Source organism: Triplophysa dalaica, chromosome 17, assembly GCF_015846415.1.
Source record: "Triplophysa dalaica isolate WHDGS20190420 chromosome 17, ASM1584641v1, whole genome shotgun sequence".
NCBI classification, from domain to species: Eukaryota; Metazoa; Chordata; class Actinopteri; order Cypriniformes; family Nemacheilidae; genus Triplophysa; species Triplophysa dalaica.
In genome coordinates this window covers 2,214,778-2,239,556 of record NC_079558.1, presented here as the reverse complement: position 1 = coordinate 2,239,556, position 24,779 = coordinate 2,214,778, and the positions used below count along the sequence as shown (strand labels likewise).

The 24,779-nt window shown below is 37.8% G+C and overlaps 1 protein-coding gene and 1 long non-coding RNA gene across 3 annotated transcripts in view; one reads left to right on the top strand and one right to left on the bottom strand.

Annotated features, from left to right (window-relative positions):
* The window catches only part of si:ch211-216b21.2 (heparan sulfate glucosamine 3-O-sulfotransferase 3A1), a 32,396-nt gene extending 16,710 nt beyond the window's left edge, over window positions 1–15,686 (bottom strand). The window contains exon 1 of the mRNA XM_056772128.1: window positions 14,767–15,686. Within this exon, the coding sequence (XP_056628106.1) occupies window positions 14,767–15,329 (563 nt within the window). The 5' untranslated portion in view covers window positions 15,330–15,686. The remainder of the gene's footprint in view (window positions 1–14,766) is intronic.
* On the top strand, window positions 15,053–24,066 carry LOC130439498 (uncharacterized). 2 transcript variants are annotated; one of them, XR_008909458.1, is made up of 4 exons: window positions 15,053–15,192; window positions 17,261–17,332; window positions 17,447–17,628; window positions 23,946–24,066. It is a non-coding gene; the product is annotated as an uncharacterized LOC130439498 (long non-coding RNA). The 2 variants fall into 2 exon arrangements; XR_008909459.1 differs by lacking the exon at window positions 23,946–24,066 and adding an exon at window positions 19,089–19,486.
* Window positions 24,067–24,779: the final 713 nt, after the last annotated feature.

The following is a 24,779-nucleotide window of genomic DNA, read 5'->3' as shown; positions in this document are numbered from 1 at the left end:
TCTCCAAATTAAAAAAATAACATCGATAAATGAGAACAGGTTTGTATGAATATTGTTTTCATATCGATTCATCTCCATCCAAACGTCTTTTTTACAATGTTTGAATGTATTATGCAAGTTATTCAGAATGTATGTTGCTCTGTGGTTATAAGGATACGGGTGTTTGGAAAGATGCTCTGATACTGCTGAGCCCTCTCCTTTCCCTTCTCAGCAGCGGAGGTTATTAACTACTTCGGCTGTGACCTCGCCGGATGTCAGAGCAGGGAGTTGTGGGATTGCTGTTTGCTGCTTATACAAGAGTGACATTAGGTGTGGTGGGAGGGCCTGAAGTCTCATTTGTGTTAATAAAATGTCTGAAAATAGTCTGTGTAATGGAATCATGGCTGTCGCTGAGACTCTTGGGGACATCAATTAAGACGATAATGTAATGAAAATAAATCTGCAACAATAGTCCGCTTGTTTGCACAGTAAACACTGGGAGGAAACAGGAAGTGATCTGACTGTGAGATTTTAAAATACGGCATAAATCTCAGTGATACTCAACAGCGTTTTCCCAAAGGTCTCTATTTTTGAGCAACAAGAAGATTAGAAATGTCCTCCTCCGAGATAAAATGAGGAAGAGCAGTGTATACTTCCAGAAAACTGTGGCTAAAAATAACTTGAGTTATGGGAGTTTGAAAGACTTGTGTGGACAAGACAAGGCCATCGCCTGTAGGAAGGATCATTCATAGCCCCGCAAGTAGAGCATGATGATTTAGAAGTTACTGACAGACGTTTGGCTTGTAATTCCTTCCCGCCCTTCTGCTGTGATGTTTGCTATTGTGTGAGTAGACGGTATATGTAAATAAGTCAAGTATCTAAACAAGTGTTTAGAAAAGCAAAATAGATTTCAGATAAATGTCTTGCATTCAAGGAATTCTAAAATTCGTTCATTTATTCAACCTGATTTGTTCAAAATGTGTAAGGTACATGACACTTTCTTTACCAAATAAGATATTTTGAGAAATGTCTCAGTGGTTTTGTGTCCATACTCTGAAAGTCAATGGGGCGCAGTGTTGTTCGGTTACCAACGTTCTTCAAAATATGCAGAAGAAAGAAAAATTGGGAAAGACATGAGGGTGAGTAAATGATAAAAGACATTTCATTTTTGAGATTTCAATCTATCACTTAACGTTGATTTGAGCCATTAAGCATACACCTAATTTAGTTTAAAACCACACTTAAAAGAAGACAAAAAAAAATAAATAGTCAATATAATGTAATATATCGTATAAGATAACATCTTAATGTCTTACTGTGTTGAGGAAGGCGTGACGAGAGCCGTGAGGCGGGGCCGGTGGCGTGATTGATAGTTGGAATCAGCTGTGCACACACCGGTCCCGCATATCTCACGGAGGAAATCGGGAGCCTAAGAGGACGAGCGACAGGACTGCTGACGAGAGGACCGGGCCCGGACATGTTTTAAGTTTATATTTATGTTCTTGTGGCGACTGCCGGTCTTTTACTTCCGTTTTATTGTTTGTTTATTTTTATAAAAGTGGTTTGTTAAATGTTCGCCGGTTCCCGCCTCCTTCCTTCCTTTGATTTAACCTTATTACACTTACTTTTCGAGTAAATTCATGTTAAAGGTACAGTTCCCCCACAAATGAATGTGTCTTCATTTATTCACCCTCTATTTGTTTAAGTTCTTGGCCAACATTGACTTCCATAGACATGTGTCCTGCTATGATAGTCAATAGTGGCCATCAGAACGAAGATATTTATACAGATCTGGAGAAACTTGACGGGGAGAAAATGAAGACAGAATTTTCAATTTTGGTTGACTGTTCCTTTAACTCAAATCATAGATTTTTGTATTAAAACCAAGCAAAAATATTAAGTGAAATGTATGACAACGTGAGATAATAATTGCCACGGTTGAATAATGTATGAAAATAATATATGAAAATAGAGATAAACCTTAGCTTTGAAGACCATTCCTCAGGTAGATTTACAGTTCAAACTGCTTGTGTCAAGTGAAAACCTGTGGAAACGAAAGGGTGTGTCTCTCTAGAGGATGAAGGAATGAGCGATTTGAAGAAGCATCAGTAGTTCTCAGGGTGTCCCGTTACAGAGGATGTCATTAAAAACTCTTATCCCGTCTCATCTGTCCAAGCTCTTTAAATATGCTGTCCCGCTCTCTCTCAAAAGAATGACATAGATACACAATATGAGTGCACGGTCTGGGTATTATTAAATGTTTAAGGCTTGAAGCGGAGGTCATGGAGAGGTTGTGCAAGTCAGAGGCTTCCATCTGACCTCTGTTTGACATGAGTTCATGAGTTTTTGATGCCGTTCAGTTTAGTCATTCAAAATTGCAAGCAAAACAAGATACCACTGTTAAATAATGTTTTTCTCTGTTTCAAAGTCACAATAATAAAAAAAAACATTTCATGTTGTAAAATACAGTCGGTGAGGGACTTTGCAATTTCATTTGTGCTGCTAGTGGAGCAGAAATACCAAGTTCAACTGTAAGTAAAGCAAAATTCATTCCTCTTGTTTAATTCTTCCCCTAGGTATTGTCTCCCACACAGTTTTTCATTTCGTTGAGTCTAATTGATGCCCGCAATGAAAACAAATGTTCACTGTATTATGTACGAGAAAGCAAAACACGAGAAGAAGTGATTCTCGTCCATCATTCAGACACATTGTTTTGTAAGTGTTCCTCTAGACTGTTTAATGGAGAGTCGGAGCTAGTTACATTAACAATTAGAAGCGTTTCGGTTTGGGACTCATTAAATTACCGAACCTTGTCTGAGAAGTCTGCGGTTACAAGATTCATCAAGAGGATGTTCGGAGGCGGGCAGTTTATCTTTATGCAAAAGAGCCGAGCTCTGCCAGCGGGCTTCATTCATTTTGCTGGACTGCCAGAGAGGGCCGGCCTCTCTAAGTGACTGATCTGTCTGCTCACAGCACCTAGCCGAAGAGATAGGGTAGCTGATGTCTGCCTGCGGCAGCTGTACATACTGTACTGTATACTGTATATATATACTGTACATAAAGAGGTTAAATGAATTTTTCTGTTCATGTTCTTCATCTCAATTGTGAATTATATGTAATGTAGTTCAGTGAAATGTGTGGAATGTCTGTACAGGGTACAAAAGCGGACAGTAGTAAAGTATTTTTTCAAGTATCTGTACTTTATCAGAGTCTGTTTACTTTGTAAACTTTTCACTTTTGTACTTTATGAAGCAAACAATATTTGATACTTTTTACTGTATACTTTGCTGTAGCTCAGTGGTAAGAGCATTGCGTTAACAATGCAAGGTTGTGGGTTCGATCCCAGGGGATTGCAAATACCTATGTAAAATGTATAGGATAAAAGCAATGTAAGTCGCTTTGGATAAAAGCGTCTGCCAAATGCCTAAATGTAAATGTACTGCACTAGATTTCATAACTGCATGTTTTAACTGTTTAATTTTTACTCACAAAATTGACTTTAGTAAAAATAAGAAAGTTCTAGATTTGTATTGTTCTTAAATGTAGATGTATTAGAGTTAGTAAGAAAGAAAAATGTTACTTCAATACATAATAAAGCATAGATCATACTTTATATATATTTTTAAACAACTTTGTCTTCAATAATTTATTTGTAATACTTTTAATTAAATAGTTACTTGATATATGCTTTGTAAAAAAATGACATGACTACATCATAAAGCATATATCAGTATTTTTACTTCACTACATTTCATAACTTCATAACTCTTTTTACATTTAATAACTTAAAATTTTAATGAGTGAGTGTGTGTGCCCTGCGATGGGTTGGCACTCCATCCAGGGTGTATCCTGCCTTGATGCCCGATGACTCCTGAGATAGGCGCAGGCTCCCCGTGACCCGAGGTAGTTCGGATAAGCGGTAGAAAATGGAATGGAACTTAAAATTTTGACTCAAACTTTTTAAATGAGGGAAAGTAAGAAAGTACTAGATTTTTAACAGACATAAGTATATTTAACGTAAAGAATGCGTTTATGAAATGTAGTGGAGTATTAAGTTAATGAATAAAAAAAAACTTGTAGAGACATTGCAAAAAAAGAACGTTGAAATATCAAGGAAGGATATTCGGTAACACTTTTCTTGAAATATGTTTGTATACTGCATTATAAAAAGTTGTAAAGAAGTATAACCAATTTAAAATGTGTAGTGTAACAATGAATTGCTAAGTGTTATAATGTATTAACTGTAACATTTATTTATAAGACATTATAATCCATTAAAATGTTCATTACAATGCTTTAAAACTACTTTTATAATGCATTATATATACATGCTTCAAGGAAAGTGCTACCGGATATTCTTGAGATCACTTCAGCTGATGAACGATAAAACATTGACATGCAAAATCCATTCAAATGTAAAGGGCTCACACATTTACTATTTAAAACTGCAGCATGCAAGCTTAGAAAATACACAGAAATGTCTACCGGTATATGTCTAAAGAACTCCATCTTTACAGTTATCATGTTTTATGTGAATGGGAACTTTATGATATATGTGATTTATTACACCACACAGTCTTAACTTTGGGTGTCTGTACAGTGTTTGTTTATAGAGCCAGTAGTCACCTGAGAGATTTCACCACAATAATGCACATGCTGATCTACATTCATGTTGTATGTGAGGTATGAAATCTCTCTTTAACCACAACTGTAATTAATCTATTCACCGCCGGTCTCTCTCAGCGCTCTGTTTTACGTGTTTACATGGGAGATCAGCCATGTCGTGTTGAGATTGCCAACCCTCAAGTGTCTATAACTGGGGTTGTGGTATGCGAAAGTGTTCTTGCGTGTTTTTGAAACACTGGATTAGACTGCGACTGCCATAACACATTTCCCAAATTCATTTCTGAAGTCCAAACAATATGGCTAAACACGAACACATCAATGGCCAACAATGAAATCAATCTGTGCGCATGTAAACTGCACATTGTGGATTATGTTTCCTGTCGGTTGAAATTCAACAAAGCTATTATAATGTATGTTTGTTCACACATCCACGTTGAACTGTTATGAATAGCGTCTTGTTATTGTAATTACGAGACGTGAGTTTCTATTGCAATGCTCATAATGCTAAAATGGATCGCCAGAGATTTGTCAGAAATCTTTTATACATTCTCTGTCTTGTCAATTTTGTTAAGGAAGTGAGAAAAGAAATCTGGTTTATTGGCTATTATAAGGGTGCTTTCAAATTGGGAGTATTTGTTTGGGAATAAATGCGTTAAACTGGATCGATCCTCAAATAAACACATTTTCTCTTGCACGATTCACCTTTCTCTCTCTATCTGTCTTGTTTTTTCTGTGACTCACAATGACATATGAACACCGCAGGATTGGCATGGATTGTACCGCTGGCATGGGTCACTCCTCCTTGGAAAGATAACATACGCAGAAGCTCAGGACACCCACAGTGTTAAACACCTAACAATAACAGCCACATCAACGCTAGTGCAAGCTAACAATTCAAAAGTGCTCTTATAATATTTCCAGTGTGGTTGGGGAACAAAGTATGCCAAAGACGTAAGAAGTAGACTATTTATGTGGATGTTTTGCATTTCAAAAGAGGCTTTTGTGCTACTGTGAGTCTAAAGCCTTTGAATGGAATAAATGGTTACAATGGCTGGTTACTGTATGATGGGTCTGCAATTTATTTTCACCCTAGGCTTTAGATAACATGAGCATTTTGTATTCATAAAACCATTGCAGAACGATGGTGTGAACCATTTTTAAGGGTTAGTTAACCATAAAATAACCCTTCTGTCATCATTTACAAAGCTGGGTGTCAAACCTGTATGCCATCCTTTCTTTCACGTTTTTTTTTTTTTTAATATAAATAAGTTAATAGGGTCATTTTATTCAAATCAAATTTTTTCTTCACAGACCCAAATCAAACACAAACAACATACGGGTGTGTTAATGGTGCCAGTTTTCATTTGTGGGTGAACTATTCCAATAACCCAGTTGTTTCAAGATAAAAAAGGGACCACTCATGAAGTACGGGCTTCCTCTACTTTACGGTTTCCCGAATCTCTGACGGCTTTCTTTGAGTGGAAAATTGCTCTCCCCCTTTCCAGTGATAAAGCTGTTGCCTGCGCAGGGGAAAGTGAAATCTATCTTGCGACGGCGAGGGTTTATTCCACCATTCCGCCCCATTGAGGCCCGTAACACGTATATGCTCTCGCTATGCATCATTTACACGCAACACCCCTCTTTTCCTTTTGTTTCTCCCCCTGCCAGATTGCTTTCTGTACTGTTTTGGCATGCCGAAGCAATAGCATATCACACATGCAGGACTGATCCGTTACAGGTTTTTCAGCTTTTCTAAGTTCTGGTTCACCGACATCAACAATTTTATGTTGTTAGAGTGTCTTTGCATTGTTTATGCAGGCTCAGATATAAACCCACATACGTTTCTACTGCCAAGTGCTGGGTTTACTATTTCATCTTCTTTCTGACAGGATAACACTCTGTTACCACTTATGATATTTTTTTCACAAAGAGAGAAAACTGTCCACTGGAAGGTTGAAATGACACTAAATGACTAGAAGTGCTGAATTTGAGACCCAGACAACCAAGAGTGAAAAAACTAAATTTAGATTCGCCCTGTAAACTTGATCCATAAATTCCTTTGTTAATCTATGGTTGTTTCTTGGTTTTGTAGCAATAAAACGCTGCAGCTATTAATGTATGTACCCAACAAGGCAACAAGTTGCATGGTGTTGAAAAATAAGATTGTTTTCACACTGACAGAGATTCAGTGTTTACGAATATCGCATAATGATGATTAACGGCATGCAGAATATAGGTTTGTGTTTATATTATATATGTGTATCGGGCATATTCATTTTGTATTTATGAACCCATATATACAGTACATGCATATATTTCATAATATAAAATATGTTATAAACAAATAAATATTAATTTTAATATGTACACATACGTATTTAAACTATGTTAATGTAATTAGAATTTTATATGAATAAATACAATATACACAATTCACAGACATATATTTTGTAAACACAAACTTGTATTCAGGTTGCGATCGAGAGGCTATACAGGTATTGGGATCCCTACTTTTTAGTCCAATTGGTAGTCACCGTGTCGTGTTGCAGCATATTTGCATGCATTTGAATTTTGCTCACATTGCGACGGCCTCTGTTCCTCACAACACCTAAAATCACCTAATCTCTGAAAATCACATTCTGTCATTTTATACAGAATTGTGTGAAGACAGGGTAGCTTGCTTGTACATTTTCTTCTGATAGAATAATAACTTGGAGCAAGCTGCTCACAATAACCCATATGCTGTAGATGGAGATTTGTTGTGCCAAGCACTGCAAAAAGTTAAAATCCCAGTGACTAAACATAACGCCTGAATGTTTTCTCTGGATCAAAGCTTACAAGAGTCGAACAACATAAACAAATGGTGACACTTGACTTGTGAGTAACTGATCCCTTGCATTACCATCTGCATCAGAGAGGTTAATGCAGACGGCTCTCACCCTCTGGGGTTGGTCCATTGACCTATAACCTCAAACTGTCATTTTTTGTGCTATCAAATTTTCACTTTCTCTGATTTTAGTGACTGACAAGGCCAGTTAGATCGTTGTTCAGGTTGTGTGTTATCTCTGGCAGGTGAAGGCATCAGGTGGGTATGTGGGTGAGTGAATGTGTTTGTGTGTGTGTATGGAGGTGTCTGGGGAGCAGTCTACACCTGCTCTCTCTCTTCAGTGCCCACTGGGGGCTGGATTCCCAGAATGCCTTTCAGGCAGCTGTTGACAGCCAGCACTGTGCCCTGGCCCCTCAAACGGCCCTGGGGATCAGCTGCTTTAGACAGCGCTTGCTTGTGTGTGCGTGCGTGCATTCGAGAAGGGTTAACACAATGTGTTTGCTGGTGAGAAAGTCTTAAGACACTTTTTTAGATGTGTCTGCATATCTGTGTGTCTGAATGGAATAACTTGCATGTGTGTCTAGGTTACAACAATCATATATCAATATATTGCACTTGTTTGACACTTATATCATATTGTTTATTTAAGCCACATTTCACAAAAAAAAAATCTGACATCATTTAGGTAGTATATGACTGTTTCTTGTGTGTAACACAAAAGATAATATTTTGAGAAACGTCTCAGTGGTTTTGTGTCCATTTAATGGAAGTCAATGGGGGTCAATCCTGTTTTGTCACCAACGTTCTTCAAAACATCTTCTTCTGTGTTCTGCAGAAGAATGAAAGTCATATACGTTTGGAATGACATGAGGGTGTGCAAATGATGGACTTTGCCTTAAATTGATGTTTTTATACAGTTAAAGATGGAACAGGTGAGTAACCTTGAGCTCTTTACAGTACCACGATATTTTCACCCTAAAGCACTCATCCGCTTAACATATCGGTTTACAGACCTCTTTCAACCCAAAACCTGACCTGTAATAAATGTCTGAACCCTTCACTGACAAATGTCTGTACACACGCACATTTATACTCCCAAGCTCCCCTAGATCTCCATCTTGGCTCTAAATTTAGTTGTTGGCATCTGGCTTTATAAAGTAAATAAAGTTCTATTCAGTTATGTCTAACTAAATTATAAGCCTTAATGTGGTATCAAGCCAATCTTGGCTTTATTGTTACTTCTCCAGCTTTATTTCTTCTCATTCCATATACTCTCTGTCTGCCTTATAGGTCGCCGGTGGGGTCATGGATTATCCGACTGCCGTAGGCCACAGACAGACAGAGGAGAGAGGCATTTCAATGTCAAAACCCACAAACACTCACACGGTAGGCTGGACCACACTGAAAGCTCTTATAAAGGCAAACAGTCAGTAAGTATAATTTACAGAAGAGTGAACAGTAGCCAAAGGAAAAACATAAGGCTTAAAGAAGCTGTAGTCTACATTGTAGCATTTAACATTTAAGTGGACCTCAGGGGCAAAGACTAGTCAAGACTTGAAAAACCCCAAAACCCAAGACAGTTTTAATAGACTATTTTTCATCATATTGGGATGTTTTTGCTAGCGTACCTTTAAGAGTTTAATATGGAAATAAGCTTTTAGTTGGCTACCTAATGATGTACCACTGTAGTTCATCCTGTCATTTTATGTGCAATACAGAATCTATTTCTAAGGATAACTATATTAAATGTTTTTTTCCCTGAGGATAGATCATTTTTTGGTTGTTTGCAATGGAAGTTACACATTTTTAATAAAGGTGCCAAGAGTTGAAAAAAAATATTTGGGTATGCTTTGGGCTGTCCTTGTAAATGTCAATTTTTTATCTACCGGACCAATTACAGTAAAGGAGGGAAAGGACCATTACCACATCAACCAACCTTTACATCTTACCAACTTAAAAAATGCAGAAGACGTCAACCACACGTCACATCCTACTCAGTAAAAACAATCCAGAAAATGTTAACATTACTGGTTTCTGAGTCTCCATGTTTGTACCATATGATATTCTTATGCTGCCATGATATTAATAATTGCATATAAAACGAATTGTCTTTATGATTTTTATTATCATAGCGATCAAAGCATTTAGTTAAGTGTCTGCCATATTCAAAATTAAAAAAGTTTGGTAGACACATTTGGGCTAATGTAGATGGTGGGTTATGTTGACAAAAGCATTAGCAAACAAAGTCAGAATCAAAGCATCATGATTTCTAAATGACTTGGATTCCATTAATGATCTGGAATCGCTTACAGCCGTGCCAGTATTACAGGTTTTCATAAAGGATGTGTTACTCGCTCATCTTTAATGGTGTAATGGTGACACTGCAGTTATCCCAAAAGTGTTTTAGGTTATTTATAATTATGTTGTCATGCTGTGAACGATCCCCTCAACTGTATACTGTAAGAATGGCACGAGGAGATGAGACGAGAGTGTTTACCGTGTATTTGCGGTAACTTGAGCGAACATGTCACAGCAGTGCCCCTGGCCAAACCAGATCAAAGTCCTACACACTCACACAAACGCACACACACACAAACACAGTGGACTCTTTGTTGAGTGTGATCTCATGTCCCAGCTGGATTCTGTCATCCTAAGACTACAACATTGAAGTACAACCTGCCCTCATAGCTCAGGTAGAAAAGTACATAATGATCTAATAAAGCAGATGCAGGTGTGTGTGTGAGGGTGTGTGGACAGGTGAATGAGATATCCCTGTGGAATGGGTAGTCTCTAAGCTGCACAGATTCTTTAAAAAGATTTGTCATTGGTCCTTGACTGTATGACTCTTCAACATGATCTCATTAGTGTTCAGAGGTGTATTTGCACAAGGTGTAGAAAAAGCACATGTACTGTAGTGTTTGAATAGACCATAATATAAACAATATCTACAACATGCCAAACACGTATAACAGGTGAATGATTCATCATTTAATTCATAACATCAAATACAAACAGTATATAGTATATAGGCTACAGTTTTCATGCCCAGTGGAATTTGGTGTACGTGTCAGGCCAGTACTAAAGTAAAAAATATATAAGTATTTTGTATTAAATATCATCATTTTTCTGTAAGGTTCTGTAAACTGACCCCAAATGTATGCATTGTATATACTATATATAAGTACTGTAGATAATTGACAAATATATCGTACACGTGTCAAATGGCATGACAGCAAAAATTTGGAAAACAAACTGGCAAGAACAAAATATTTAATATGATCTATATTTATACATATTACATTTTTGATATCACTCCATAGGACACATAAATGATATATTTGTCAACTACTCACATAAACTAAATGTAAATGCAGTATGTATATAAATATTAAAACATATAACAACAAAATAAATCTTATAAATGTGTATGTGTATATTTGATGTATAAAAACCCAAGAATACTAATAAGATTTATGTAATTCATTTTTGAGGTTTCATCCTTTTTCTGATTTCTACTGTAATTTCTCAAAAGCAAAAGTGTACGGTTTTCTAAATAACACTAAAATATAATGTTTTCAAGAACTTTACAGGCGAAACATTTTTTTACTTCTTACTGAAAATATTCTGAAAAATGTGACGTACTCATTCATAGATCACGTTTAAAATGAAGTGACTGTACTCGCGTTATGTTTTCACTGTTCTTGTGCGAGTCTGTCCATATTTCCATTAACACAGGGTTTTATTTTCCCAGCCTGTGGCGCAGGAACTTTGCAACTGTACTGTTAACCAGTTACCACAGACCATGTCTGCCAGTTTGAAACAAACACCATGTTCTGCAGGGATCTGGAATCTGCAGCGTATGTTGCTAGAGAACTGCAATGTTACCCAACATTAAAGTTCTCACTGCCCAACTGGCCTGCCAACATCTCAACAGGTTCTCTAGAAAGGGCAACAACGCCTATAAAATTTCTTCAGTGTTTAAGATGTTCCTTCCCTCCTTATCATAAGCCAGCTTTACCAAGTCATCTAGTCCAAATAATGATGTTTGGAGGATCAAGGAGTTGACTAAGGCTAAATTATTTGTCTCCTTCGCCGTAAGGAGAAAAACGAGAATTGATATAAAGTCTTAGAGAAATTCACCCAGACATGTTAAGAATTTTTTTCCACATTTCCGGGCCTGAATTTTAAAAAGGTTTCAGTGTACTGCAGTTTGAATGGCTGTGCTTTGATATGCGTTCCTTGAATCCACTTGAGAGGAGTCCGTACCGCAGGGGCCACAGAAGGGGAAGAATGCAACGAAATATTCATTCACACACACTCAAGCTCTCCAGATGTATATTGTAAGTAAACACTTAATTTTCTTGTATATAAAACAAGACAGTAATTACAAGGAAACCACAAATAAAGTAGGCTAAATAATTCATGAAGACAACAGGTTCAGTGAGTATGATTGTTAGTCTGAGTTCTGTTTCTATGTTTTTTACTAGAACTATCATTTTTACAGCCACCTCCACAACACAATTGTCCATTTAATGTACTACATTCATTTTCATTATAGTGTGGATCCAATATATCTCAAAAAACTATATACAAAGGCATGAACATTGATGAGATCAAAGCATTTTCTAGATTACTTGATATGTACTAGAGAAACGTTGGGGTTCCCAATTCGAAGACATACGATTTTTTATGCCAGAAGTATCATTGTGAGACTCTTTATCCACTCTCATCTAGCATTTCTAGTCCTTCAATGACTGAAACACACCCTTGGCCTCAGCAGGTTGCTGGGAGAGTAATTTTAGGAGCCTTTAATGTAACGGACTCTAGTTTAAGTAAAGACCTCTCATTACATCGAGTCATTCAGATGATCCCTTTCTACACTCTGAGAACAGATTTGCATAACAAAAGACCTTAGGGTTTTAGCAGAGCTGTCTCAGCAAAAGACCAAGGAACGTTTTGTGTAAGTTGATAGCGATCTGATGAACTCTGTCCATTAAAAGAAGACGACTGAGCACTTTCATTGATACCCCAACTAAAAAGCCTGTGTCTTTCATGATATGTTTTAAAATGCAACACTCTGTTTTATCTTTCAAAGATGTTCCTGCTGCTAGTTTGATTTCACTATCGAGATGTTTACTGCGGATGGGTGAGTAATATACAATATGACAAATCAACGCTGATATTTGTTTTAGCATACGTGCAATCTCATCATCAACTCTAGAAAGGAGGATTTTATTTTTTCTTTCGTTTCCATATTTACAGTCAGACACAAATAAACGCACGTCAGAATGTTTCAGACTCTTTACGCCATCAATTTGACCAACTGGACAGCTTAATTGACAAAACACACACATCTCACGTTCCCACAGAGAGGGGAAGTTGTGTGATTCTTTCACAGTCTACATATCAGCAATTACGATATACAATGGTCCTTCATCCCTGCAGATGGAAGTCTCCGTGTTTAAACATTCACAGCCTAGTCTGAAAAGAGTCACATAATTCCAGCAAATTGGACACAGTGATTAGTGCAGCGAGAGGAAAAAATAGAGCCCATTCATAACTTAAGCGGTCGAGAAAAACACAATTATTCCCAGAGGGGTTGACAAAGGGTGAGAATTTATGCAGCAAAAGTAGTTTTATGTTTGTTTTCTTAAGTTTTAAGACCTTTGCAGTAGCACAGATCCATCAAAATGCTGTACGTAAATTCAGAAAATGTCTCTAACTGAAAGCTAAGCACTGGCCGCTAGTTTATTTATTTATTTATTATAAAGTTGACATTCACGCTTGTGTTTAAGTAGCCTACTTTTTGTAGCACTTTCAATTAGCTCATTGATTCCGTTCCCTTCACCAGAATGTTACCTGACAGACAAGCGCTTCACAACACCGCTCAAACACATTTCTTACTCGTAGCCAGACATAAAAGGTCGAGAAATCTGGCGCAAACACTGATTTTACGTAATAATTTTTTTCTGTCATTTTAACTTCATGGCCCTGTATTTCTAAAGGAAAGGGTGTTTACAAGGACCAGGCCAGTTTTTAGAGTCTTGTGTCGTGTTCCCAAGATTCCTGGCAACTCTTTTGGATGGATGGGATCCTCATGTATATAACAAGGCACAATGGATGAATAGACACAGAGGTGTGAAAGAGGTATGGTAAAATAAGAGAGTATGTTTGTATAAGAGAGTGTTTTTGAGGGAATTATTTCTCAGTTTATTTTTGCTTCTGATGTACTAAAAGTTGTAATTCAAACTAAAAAAGGGAGGGAAAAGAGAGTTAAGGGAAGGTTTTCTTTGTATTTTTACATGATCAGGTATGTTAACTAAATCGGGTGGTGAAATATTACCTGCGGAGACTGACAGGTAACCTTTCATTACAACCATAATCCCTACTAATAACAGAGCTGTGATGTTTGATATGCCCCATTACACTGAGCACCATTGAAAAGACAAGCTTGTTTTAAACTCTTACAGCAGCCTCGAGTTATAGAATAAAACACACACACAAAATGTAGAAAAACCAGAAACACATGAATGATAAACAAAATCAAGAGAATATTTCCTGTATGGCTATTACTTAGAAAACGTACACTTTTAAATACTTATGCTATATTATAATTAAAACTCGCTCCTCTATTGACGAATTGTGTTGTAAAAACAACCCTCCTAAACAGTTGATAATATTCGTTTCAAGTTTATTTTTATTTAATTTATAGCATTCATAATTACTTATGTAGATTCTAAGTAAATGATTTATTCTAAGTTTCTAGATTTTTCTTAATTATCAAATGTCATCCATATAAATTGTTTTAACAAGGCCTATCTTTAATTTATTTGAACGCTTTAAAAACGTAAATGAAATATTTCAAGCAATAACTATTAAAGTAGCAACTAATTTATTTGAAACAATAAAATATTTGCATGATTACATTTAGTTGGCTATTGGTTTGTGTGTGTATTTACTTTCAGATTGAGAGCAATAGACATGCATCAAAATGACTTGTAGTTTGTGAACACTTGTTGAAGAACTTTTGTAACACCTGACAAATTTAAATACGCAGTCTAAAAACAAATAATAATAAGTATCGTATAGCCCAACCTACGTACATTATTACACTTTAACATTATTTAAAAATAGGCCTAACAGATTTTCATTAGCATTTATTGGCCTACTTTAGCATTGTTTCTTTTCAAAGAAAAATGTACCCATTGTATAGCCTAAATATAGGCTACGAATATATGCATAATTTAATATTTAGATTTTTCCCAATTTTACTTGATCACTAAGCACGTCATCCACGACATCGTCATTATCATCATCATGTATATCTTTCTTACCTGTACCAGTCCAGTCCGTTGTCATAGTTACGGTCGAAGAAGTGCGGTTCCGCTCCGACCGCTCGGATATCTGGATGCACACGCAGAAACTCCAGCAGCGCGCGCGTCCCGCCCTTCTTCACGCCGATGATGATCGCCTGAGGAAGCTTCTTACTGCCTTCGCCCAACGAACTTAATTGACCGGTAAAATACGAGCCACCTGCCTCCAAATCTGCATCCAAGGAGTTTAGCACCGTCCGTTTATATCCCTCAAGTTCAGGTAACTCCTCGTCGACATCCTCGCGCCGGCTGATCAAGTTATCGCGTCCCATCACCAGAGGTCTCGTGCTTGTCCATTTCTGACGAAGACTCTTTCTCCTCAACGAGCCAAAATCTTTTATTTCGGGGGCGTATGATCCCTCGACCGGACCTGTCTGTCTCTTCTCGGTGGGTATACAGGTCCCGCATCGGTCCGCGAGATAGTGAATGAAGTATAAAGATGCGAGTATTGACAGAAACATGACCGCGAACGTCTTAAAGATGCTCTTGGACGGAGGCTCCGAAAAGACGCGGCTAAATGCCATGTCGGTTCACGGGTGGCATGAGTTGAAAAGACAGCCATGCTAAAGAGGCATTATTCGGTCTTGCCATCAAAAAATAAGGTCGATTTTGGAGCTCAAAGGTGGATTTATTTCGCACGCGCAGCTCTCTAAAATGAACCTTCACACTTGTGGTACTCTGTTTTGCACTGAAATTAAAAAAGTATATCAACTGACAATATTACATTTCCTCGGGATGTTTTTATTTTAATCTAAATGTAAATATTTGAGAAGGTTTTTTCTACGAGCCCTTTCAGTAAAATCCAACGTAGGCTAAAAAAACAAAATCTCTAAAAATGCCAATAACACTGTTCAATCCATTTTGCTCGGAAATGATTTCTGGTAAACTTTCATTGCACTAGTAGCTCACACGTGTGTGCCCTGAATGTAACTTCGCAATGACGTCACTCAGAGTGATGGGCACGGTGTGGTCCAATCAGATTACGAAGTTTTGTGCCGAGCGAACGCAATTTGCATGGAAGTAACCAATGGGATGCAGGGTGGACAGAAGGACTCCTCCCACCTGTCATGCCTGTGGAAGAACGGTCACGCTCGTGTTCAAAGCAAATGTCACTTTCAGCCCCTGTGGCTACAGCCAAACAAATGCAGGTTTGCACTTTACACAGTGAGAAAGAGAAAAAAGATTGTTTGCCATGTAATACATACACACATTTTTTTCTTTCATATAAATAAATCCTAATATTATTTGTGTAAGATCCTGAAAACTGTTTGGCAATACATCCCGTGCAAAATATAATTATAAATAATTTTCTGTGATATTTAGAAAAAATGAACTAATGCTATAAGCAGATAAAGATTTATTACTAAACCAACAGAGAGAGTCAAATTTGAGTATGAAAATTGAAATGTTTGATCTCATAGGAACAAATCTTTCTCTCCTGCCTGTGTGTTGTTTACACAGTGCTGTAAATGATTTAAAAACATTATTTTAGGTTGCATGACTACAGTTATTAACATTATCTCAAGATCTATAGGGTGTGTGCTCATCATCATGTACAGATGGACGAGTGATGCTTTTATTCCATCGCAGTCATCACTTTATAAATCAGCATATCCAAAACGTTTGGCTTTTTTAATTCTGTTAATTTCATTTTATCCGTCATTCTTCTCGCTCAAATTACACTCCGACCCCTGTGCACTCAGGCCACCTAGGACGACCATCCCTCTTCCCTGTCGTTACCGTATTCTCTTTCACTTTTAATAAGAACACAGCATGGTGAAATAAAAGCAAAAGCACTGCATTATTTCTTTACAAGTGAACAAGAACAGAACCAAATGTTTCGCATCTGCTCCTGTAGTTTGTGACATTACCATGAGAAAGCCAAAGGAGTGTTTCAATGCAGCACAGCCCACTGCTTCAGAATAGAGATGGAGACCTCAGTCAAAACACAGGCTTGCTTGTGCCAGATGTCCTTGTGATGAGGACACAATGCAGGGGCTGACTCGCATTTAACAAATCACACCCTGGCCCTTTCCGGGATACAGGAGGCAACGACCGTAGCCGGGCCGTCCCCCTGTGATGCCCCCTGGGTCAAATGTTTTTACTCCACCATTATCGGTTTCATGATAAAGGAATGTGAGGAGACGGTCGGTGCTGCTGAGTGAACAGACCGGTCCACTGAGATTTGAAACATGGGACGCAAGAGGATTGTTGTGGCACAGGCAGTCAAGAGGTCATCATTGTCATTGTACAATTTCTTGCTAGTGTTTGTAATTTTCTGGGTTCTGATTTTTGCTCTTTGCAGTTTTGAAAGTGCAACTTTTGTGCAAGCATGTGCTTTTTCGTGTTCTCTTGAGAAACACAGAAGAGAAACTCTCTTCATAACTATACACCGCAGCATTTGGGTTGAATCGATAATGTAATGCAAATAATATATATTTTTATATTTTTTCAGAACACATGGAGTGCCCAAAATAGCAAAAGAGGTTTTTGCAATCATCTGCAGTCATTTGTTTGGAGAGTTTAGGTATACCTATTATTTTGTTGTTTCATTCCATTTGGAAATGGCAAAAATAAAATATAATACAGATGTTTATGAGGTAAACGGCTGACTCCACTTATTTTCTTATTTTTGATAAAGCATCACAGTGATTTTGTGCCTGGCAAGCGCAACCTCAAGTAAACAAGAAGCCATCAGGGATGTGAATCTTGATGTGAAGCCGTGGGGGCCGTTTTCTCTGGACAGCTTTATGTGTGGATTTGAGACATCTCAGCATGAGAGAGACATCTTTACGGGCAGCACTGTCTGAGAAATACAGGCAGGTAATGTGGTTTAGTCACAGAAACACTAAAGATACAAAAATGGCTTGTGAGGTTACAATCTAGTAAAATTACTTATAATCCAGTAAAATAGGACAAGAAAAGTGCTGTTCTAGAAAAAGCTGACCGAACTGGATAGATCACAGTGTTTTTATTAGCATATTTAAGCTAAACATAAAACAAATCTGTACTTTATACAAAATATTTATGAATGCACTCCTTCATTTTTCTTTAATACTGGAGTGACTTTTTAAGCATAGGAAACAAATTAAGCTGTGGATACACATCTGTGGTTCAGACGTGCCAGCTAGTGTTTTTTCACAGGAATGAAGAGAGGAAGGGCTTTCATTCAGAATGGAAATGCAAATATATCATGCTTTAATCAAATCAAGACTGAAGTTGAAGATAGAAATAAAGTAGTTTTTAATTAGTACATACAACAGATAACACAGATCCTCAACATATAAAATAAGTATGACAGTATTGATAAATCAAATTTATAGTGTCATTAATGGGATACTCCACCCAAAAATGACATTTCTGTCATGAATTTCTCACCCTGGAGCAGTTCCAAACCTGGATAAAACATTTTAACACAAAGAACTGCCCCAGAACTGTTTGTTTTCCTAAATTCTTCACAATATCTTCACGCACTATTTTTTTTCTACTATGGTAGTGGTGCCCCAGAAATGTCAGTTGCTAACATTTTTCCAAATATCTTTCTTTTTGCACAACCAAACAAAGAAATGTATATAGGTTTGGAACAACTTGAGGATGAGTAATTCTTGACCGAATTTTCATTTTTAAGTGGACACACCCCTTTAAGTGCACATGCTATTGCACGTGTGTGGGGGGTACTTGTATTCATCACTGTGTGGGGACATAATGTAATATTTTGGTCCACACGAGGGAAAACAGCTTATAAATCATATATCTATGATAGGGAAAAGGTTTGTGTGATTTTTGGGTTGAGGTGTTGGGATAGGGGGTAGAACATATCATAAGCCCGATATAAAACCAATGGAAGTCTATGGAATGTCCCCATAAAACAGGGAAACCAGTTTGTCTGTGTTTGACACATTCTATCCTCTAAGATGCAGCGCGTTTTAATCCGACTTGAAAACTTTTGACTGACATAATTGGGGGTCGTCCACAGAGACTGCGTGTATATCATCACGAGAAGATATTTTTCATGAAAACCTGATACATAATCTTTATCCGGTCCACAAAGACAGTTTCAAGCCAATATAGATTGCTTTGAGACTTTGTTTCCAAAACTCTAATATAATGCTGTGCCAAGACAGCATTGATCACACTTTTGGAGATGGGTCTTTCAACCTCCCATGTGACTCTCCTCTATGTGACTCTCCTTCTCAGTGTCCCTCCAATTAGATTGATTACTTTCTTACATAAACAAATGTCTGCTGCGTTCCATTCTTGACCTCCTTGTTACTCTGTTGCAGGACCAGAGGAGTGCCTGATATCAGAAGTGCAGAGACCCAAACAAGCTTTATCAGCTCATTAAAACCAATGCCCGAGTATCTGTCCTTAAAAAGCAATGTGGAGATGTGAATCTTCTTTGCCAATGTGTCACTTTTTTAGATTTAAGGTGAATCAGATTTGGATATAGTTTAAATAGAACTGCTCGGGAAGCAATTACACAATTAAAAAAATACACAACAGAATATTTTAAGTACTATGTGCATCTATCTGATGTCAACTTTTTAAAGTGAACATATGCAGAGATTTAATCCATTCCTCGAAAATAATTTTGAGGTACCCCAGATGTCATTATTCTCTGCTGATGTGTTGGAACGTAAATTAAAAAACACAAATGAATGGGGAAATCTATTCTAATATCGCCTTATTGACCTTTTTATTTCTCTCAAAGGCTTTGTGTACAGTAAGTTGGAGTCAGTAGTAGAGATCAGTTCACTGTTTTGTTTGTGTATGTATAGATCTCTGAGATAATAAGCCGGTCATAAAACTGGTCCCTAGACACCTTAGCAACCACCCTTACAACCATTTAGAGTTTTGCAAAGGCCAACAAATAGAGCGTTAGTGTCAGATGGTTTTGGTGCATGATTCACCGAAAGCACTCGCGAAGGTTTGTTCAGTGTTTATAGTATCGCTTTAGTTGTAATGACAGGGCAGACATGCACTTACTGTCCTTAAGGTACAACTGAACGGTCTTTTAGAGGTAATAGCATATATGGTCAAAAAAATCCCTGAAAGCTTCTCTACAGACATGGTTGTTCCTGAGTACACGAGAGGTGGACGATATAAAAAGTGCAGTTTAAGATGTTGTATCTGTTTTTCTCTTTTCCCGTGTGATCGTCCAAGGTTCTGTCAGAGACACCTCAGGTGTGGATAACAGAATTTGATTCGGTTTTGCACTAAGTTTGTCTTCTGGGTTATTGTTTGAAGCGTTCCAGGGAATTTGGTGTCTAAATCAGCCACCTGAGCAAAACGTACCAGCATCAAGTCCAAAAACTGTTTATCTTCCTTAATTTTATAGAAAGGGGAAATCCTGCTGTCAAGTTTTGGAACGTTTTGTATGACAGCTGGACCGAGAAATAGCAGCTTTTTGGCACTATTCTTGACTCGCTGATCCTCTGTTTGACACATAAATTATGGACATATAAAACATTAGATTCTAATTGTTTCGTGTTGCAACGGTAATATTTGTTCAAGTATTCCCAGCTCGTAAATGCCAAAAAGTGAGAAAACTGTAAGCCCCGAAAATACATTGAAAAACAGCACTACTCCTACCAAGCCTACATGCAATAAAGAATTTATTTTACTTGAGTAAGAGCACAAGGATTGTCCTATAATCATTTCTGATAGATTATCGATTATGTTTGCTATCATACACTGCAGCGTTTTTCATCTTTAAGCCTGAGCTTCCACCCCCACTGATATTCGCATCAGAGGAAGATCTGACCCGATCACATGGAAAATGTGTAATGAACACTATTTGTTAATGTCAGCGTCTACCCTAATGCCATTAACCGGGATATAAGCAGAGCTCTCATTTATACAGTTAGCGTTTTTTTACGAGACCCCAAAACTATAATTAAATTTCTGCCATCCATGACTTGTTAATATTTGCCAGAGCGTGAAAGATACCTTGTTAGCCACACTGCATAATCAAAGAGCGATGACAAATTGGACCAATTTTGCGTCTGAGGAAAGGTTGAGCGGGGTGCAGTAAGCATAGTTGCTATAGTTCCTGCTCTTTTGCCTTGAATCTCAACACAAACATAAACATGCTTTTGTGTTCCCCTGCACAAATATGCTATGATTTAAGTATATAGCACTTTTAATAATATTGTGAATTATCAACCATATTTAAAGGTCCAGTGTATGAAATTTAGAGGCATCTAGTGGTGAGGTTGCGAATTGCAACTAACGTCTCACTCCACCGCTCGCCCCCCCCCAACAGTGGCTGACACAGTACTAGATGTTTTCACGTTTTCGCTCCTTTGCCGAAAAAGAGATAATGTATGCTGCGTCCAAAATCGCATACTATTACATTACGTACTGATTTAAATGAAGTACCCACCTATCGTACTGCATCCGCCATGTTATATTGTCTTTGACCTATGATGTATTAATATCAACCTGCACCTAGGCATCAATACAAACATAATTTATTCACAAGAAATTCATTAATCTGTACCTACAGTATATAAAAAAAACTGACACCCGCTTTGAAGTTTTCCACAATTTTAATTTTATTCACTTTTAAAATTTGACCCTTTGAGAGAATTTGAGAGAAGTGTCCATCCCATCCACACTAACAAATCTCGGTTTACATTTTGGGAATCGCATTATTCATTTAGTTTCTTTTAAGTTATCACAAATTGTTTTGAATTATTACAACTAAAGGAAGGAAAATTTGAGAAAATGTCAAGAGTGTTGACTTATTTTTGGCTCTGACATCAGACGCCACCATAGTTGCAGATTTTCGCAAGTGTCTAAATAGCCCCACTAAAGTGGCATGTTGTTAAAGAAGGCGCTGATGGAGACATGTTTTGTTTGCTTTAGCACAGCAGTGTAATTGATACTCTGCAAAATTGTGCTGACCTGTTGGGCTCATGGAGCATTGTTTTTAACCAAGAAATTACAGTCTGGCGAAGACTCAAAGGCGACAGACTCCAATTAGTGTCTCTGGGTGGGGTCCGAGCCATGAGGAGGTGCTTGATAAAGCTTTTGAAGGTGCAGGTTACACAAGAGGAGAGATTGTGTGTTTGTATGAGTGTAGTCTGACTGATAAGATATCGGTGGTTAAAATGAGTAAATGGAGACAAATGTTTTGTTACTTGTTCACCACATTCTTTGCTTAGTCAAATATTGTTTCCTCTTTAGTTCAGCATTTGTTTTTCAATTTTTTTAATTTGACAAGCCTTAATGGTCAAAATTATTAATATTAAAGAGGTTTTTATTTAAATTATACTTTAAATATGCTGAAAGAAATTAATTTCTGTCACCAAAAGAAAAAGATAAGTTTAAGAACTTGTTCATTTTCATTTGCAACTATTCATTTGATGCATTTATGTTAGCTATTTAAATGCAGTTTCTTTTTAATTCCTGTTTATACGACTGTGATTTTCTCATAAGTAATAATGAGATGTGATTTTAATGAAAGTGTTATAAATTGATTCGTTTAAAACACTCCAGAAAGGTGGTACTTTGGTTTGATGTGGTTTGTGATTATTAATGTCTTACACAATTCATCATAGTCTCTGTTATTTAATCCTAAAAACACTTCATGTTATAAACATAAGCACACAATTTCTTATGGGAATTAAGTTAAATTAATCTTGTATTGTTTTGGGCAAGAATTTACACTCTTGGAGCTGTTTGTTTTTTGCATTGCAATAGATTATACACAGTAGTATACAGAGACTCTAAACTCTCTTTCTTTCTCTCTCCCTTCCTCAAATCTATCCTGTATTGCCCATATGTTAACAGTCCAAAGAGTACAAAAAAGGGTCTGATGAGCAGTCAGGTGGACAGACCCCCTCCAAATCCAAAACTACTCACCATGTACACATTCATATAAACACAAAGACAAACACACGATAATGGACGGCATAAAGCCAAACATCTCCCACACACTCACATATAATCTCTTTCTCTCAGTCTTTCACCCCATCGCTTCACACAAACATTTATACACACTTCTGTTTCCCAGCTCTCCTCCCTAAGTGACAAGCGCATTCCTCTCTCCCTCCCTGCCCTTCCGCTAAAAAAGCAAGCTTTCCTCCCCGGTAAAGAGAACAGATAGCAACCTCACCGCTCATGTTACCACCCCTGGGACAAGCAGGTGATAAAATTGGACTCTGTCCAGTCAGCTCATCCTCCCACAACTCTTCTAATGAGCACAGAAATAGGGAGAGCTGGGACACAGATCGGACTCCTCTCTTTTGAACACACTAATTATCCGAGATGATTTACACATTTGTTTGCTTGGGAATTTCAAGGGAGGATAGATCGGGTACCGGCTTGAGCTTCTCGTCAAATACTCAGTTGTCTTTAGAGATTAGAGAGCGTGAGATGTTTTCCAGCGAATCCCCTCGACTACTCTAAATTGCTTTCGCTGACTAAGTAGAGGCGGCAAAATTTGCCAGGGAAAAAAATAATTGAATGAGGAAAATAGCACATCGCTAAGATTAAGTCTGAGCCCCCTTTTGACGCTAACTTACCTCCCCCTGTCGATGGCGTGTCAGTGCCACCTCATTTCAATGGTGCGATAGCAAAGATGGGGCCGCCGCCACAGTTTGACACAACTAATTTAGACCCGGCCTTTTATGACACCCCGAATGTATTACCTCGCAAATACTTAATTATAATGGAGAAGCGTCAATCAAATGGAGGTTGTGCACACATTGTGCAATAAAGCTTATCTCTGACTGCCACAGTCTGTCTGACACAGCCTGGCTCGGTGACAATGTGTCTGTGTGCACCTCTCTGGCATCAGCTCTGTTAATACAGCATAAAGATGCAGTTTAAGGGTCAATGACATTTTAATAAGCTTTCGGCTGACAGATGTTTGAGCAAGTTTAGGTGTATGCAGAGGGCGTGCAGGGTGGCTTTTGGGCTTTCAAATGGGTTTCCCCCATGCTCATTAAATAATATGGAAATCACTAAATCAACAAAGGGTTCCAGAATAGAGCAGACTTTGTTATTTAAAACTGTATGTTACATTGAAAAAATGAAAAATTGTATATGAATTTATAATAAATAAATTAAATAATTTTATATTGGACTATGACGTCTGCTTTTTAGACAGTGATTTTATTTTTTTCACATAGGACAGTAAAGAGCACACAGGAGAACAGGAATGAGGGACCAGGATGGGACCCAGGTCAGACTTGAACCCAGGTCCCGTGAGGCGTGAGCCAATGCAACTGCATGATCAGAGCTTGTGCATTGACCACTACACCACAGCTCCAACACCAACATACTTCTCGCATGCTCACACAGCACACACATTGTTTTTCCACATAAACGTTTGACCTCTCTCCTTTCCTGTATTTATAATCACACACCTTTAAACACATATTTGCCTTCTGAATGTTTCATTTTCCTCCTGCCACTCTCAAAGTTTTCTTTATGCTGAGACCGGTGATGTCATGAGTGGCGAACACCTGGGAGTCTCTTGAGCTCATGTCACATTGTGTTTAGATGATACATATATAGGTGTGTTGGCTGAAAGCCCTTGGCGTAGCAGGAGATGACCTATTTGTTGGAGCTGATTAATGTCCGCTCCCGCTGAAGTCGGGTTTAAATGTGCTGGTTGGTATGGCTGCCTGCTGATAAGTACCGCTCTGCTCTTTTCAAACGACATTAACATGCCTTCGGTTGACAAATGTTATCCATTGGAAGCAAAACGAGCATATGATTTTGATCTGCGGGGCATTGGTAATCTGCCTTGATACAATTATTTTGTTAAAATTTTGCCCCATGAGTCACCCATAATGGAAGCTTTCACCTTCCCAGTTTTGACAGCTATGTCAAACCACATTGCACAGGATTTCTTTTTGAGCATGAGGGTTGGGTCCTCATGTCAATCAACCTTAATTGTTGCCGTGACGGGGTCAGAGACCCCCTGCCACGTGGAGGCAGTCAGACTGGTCTGCAAAGAC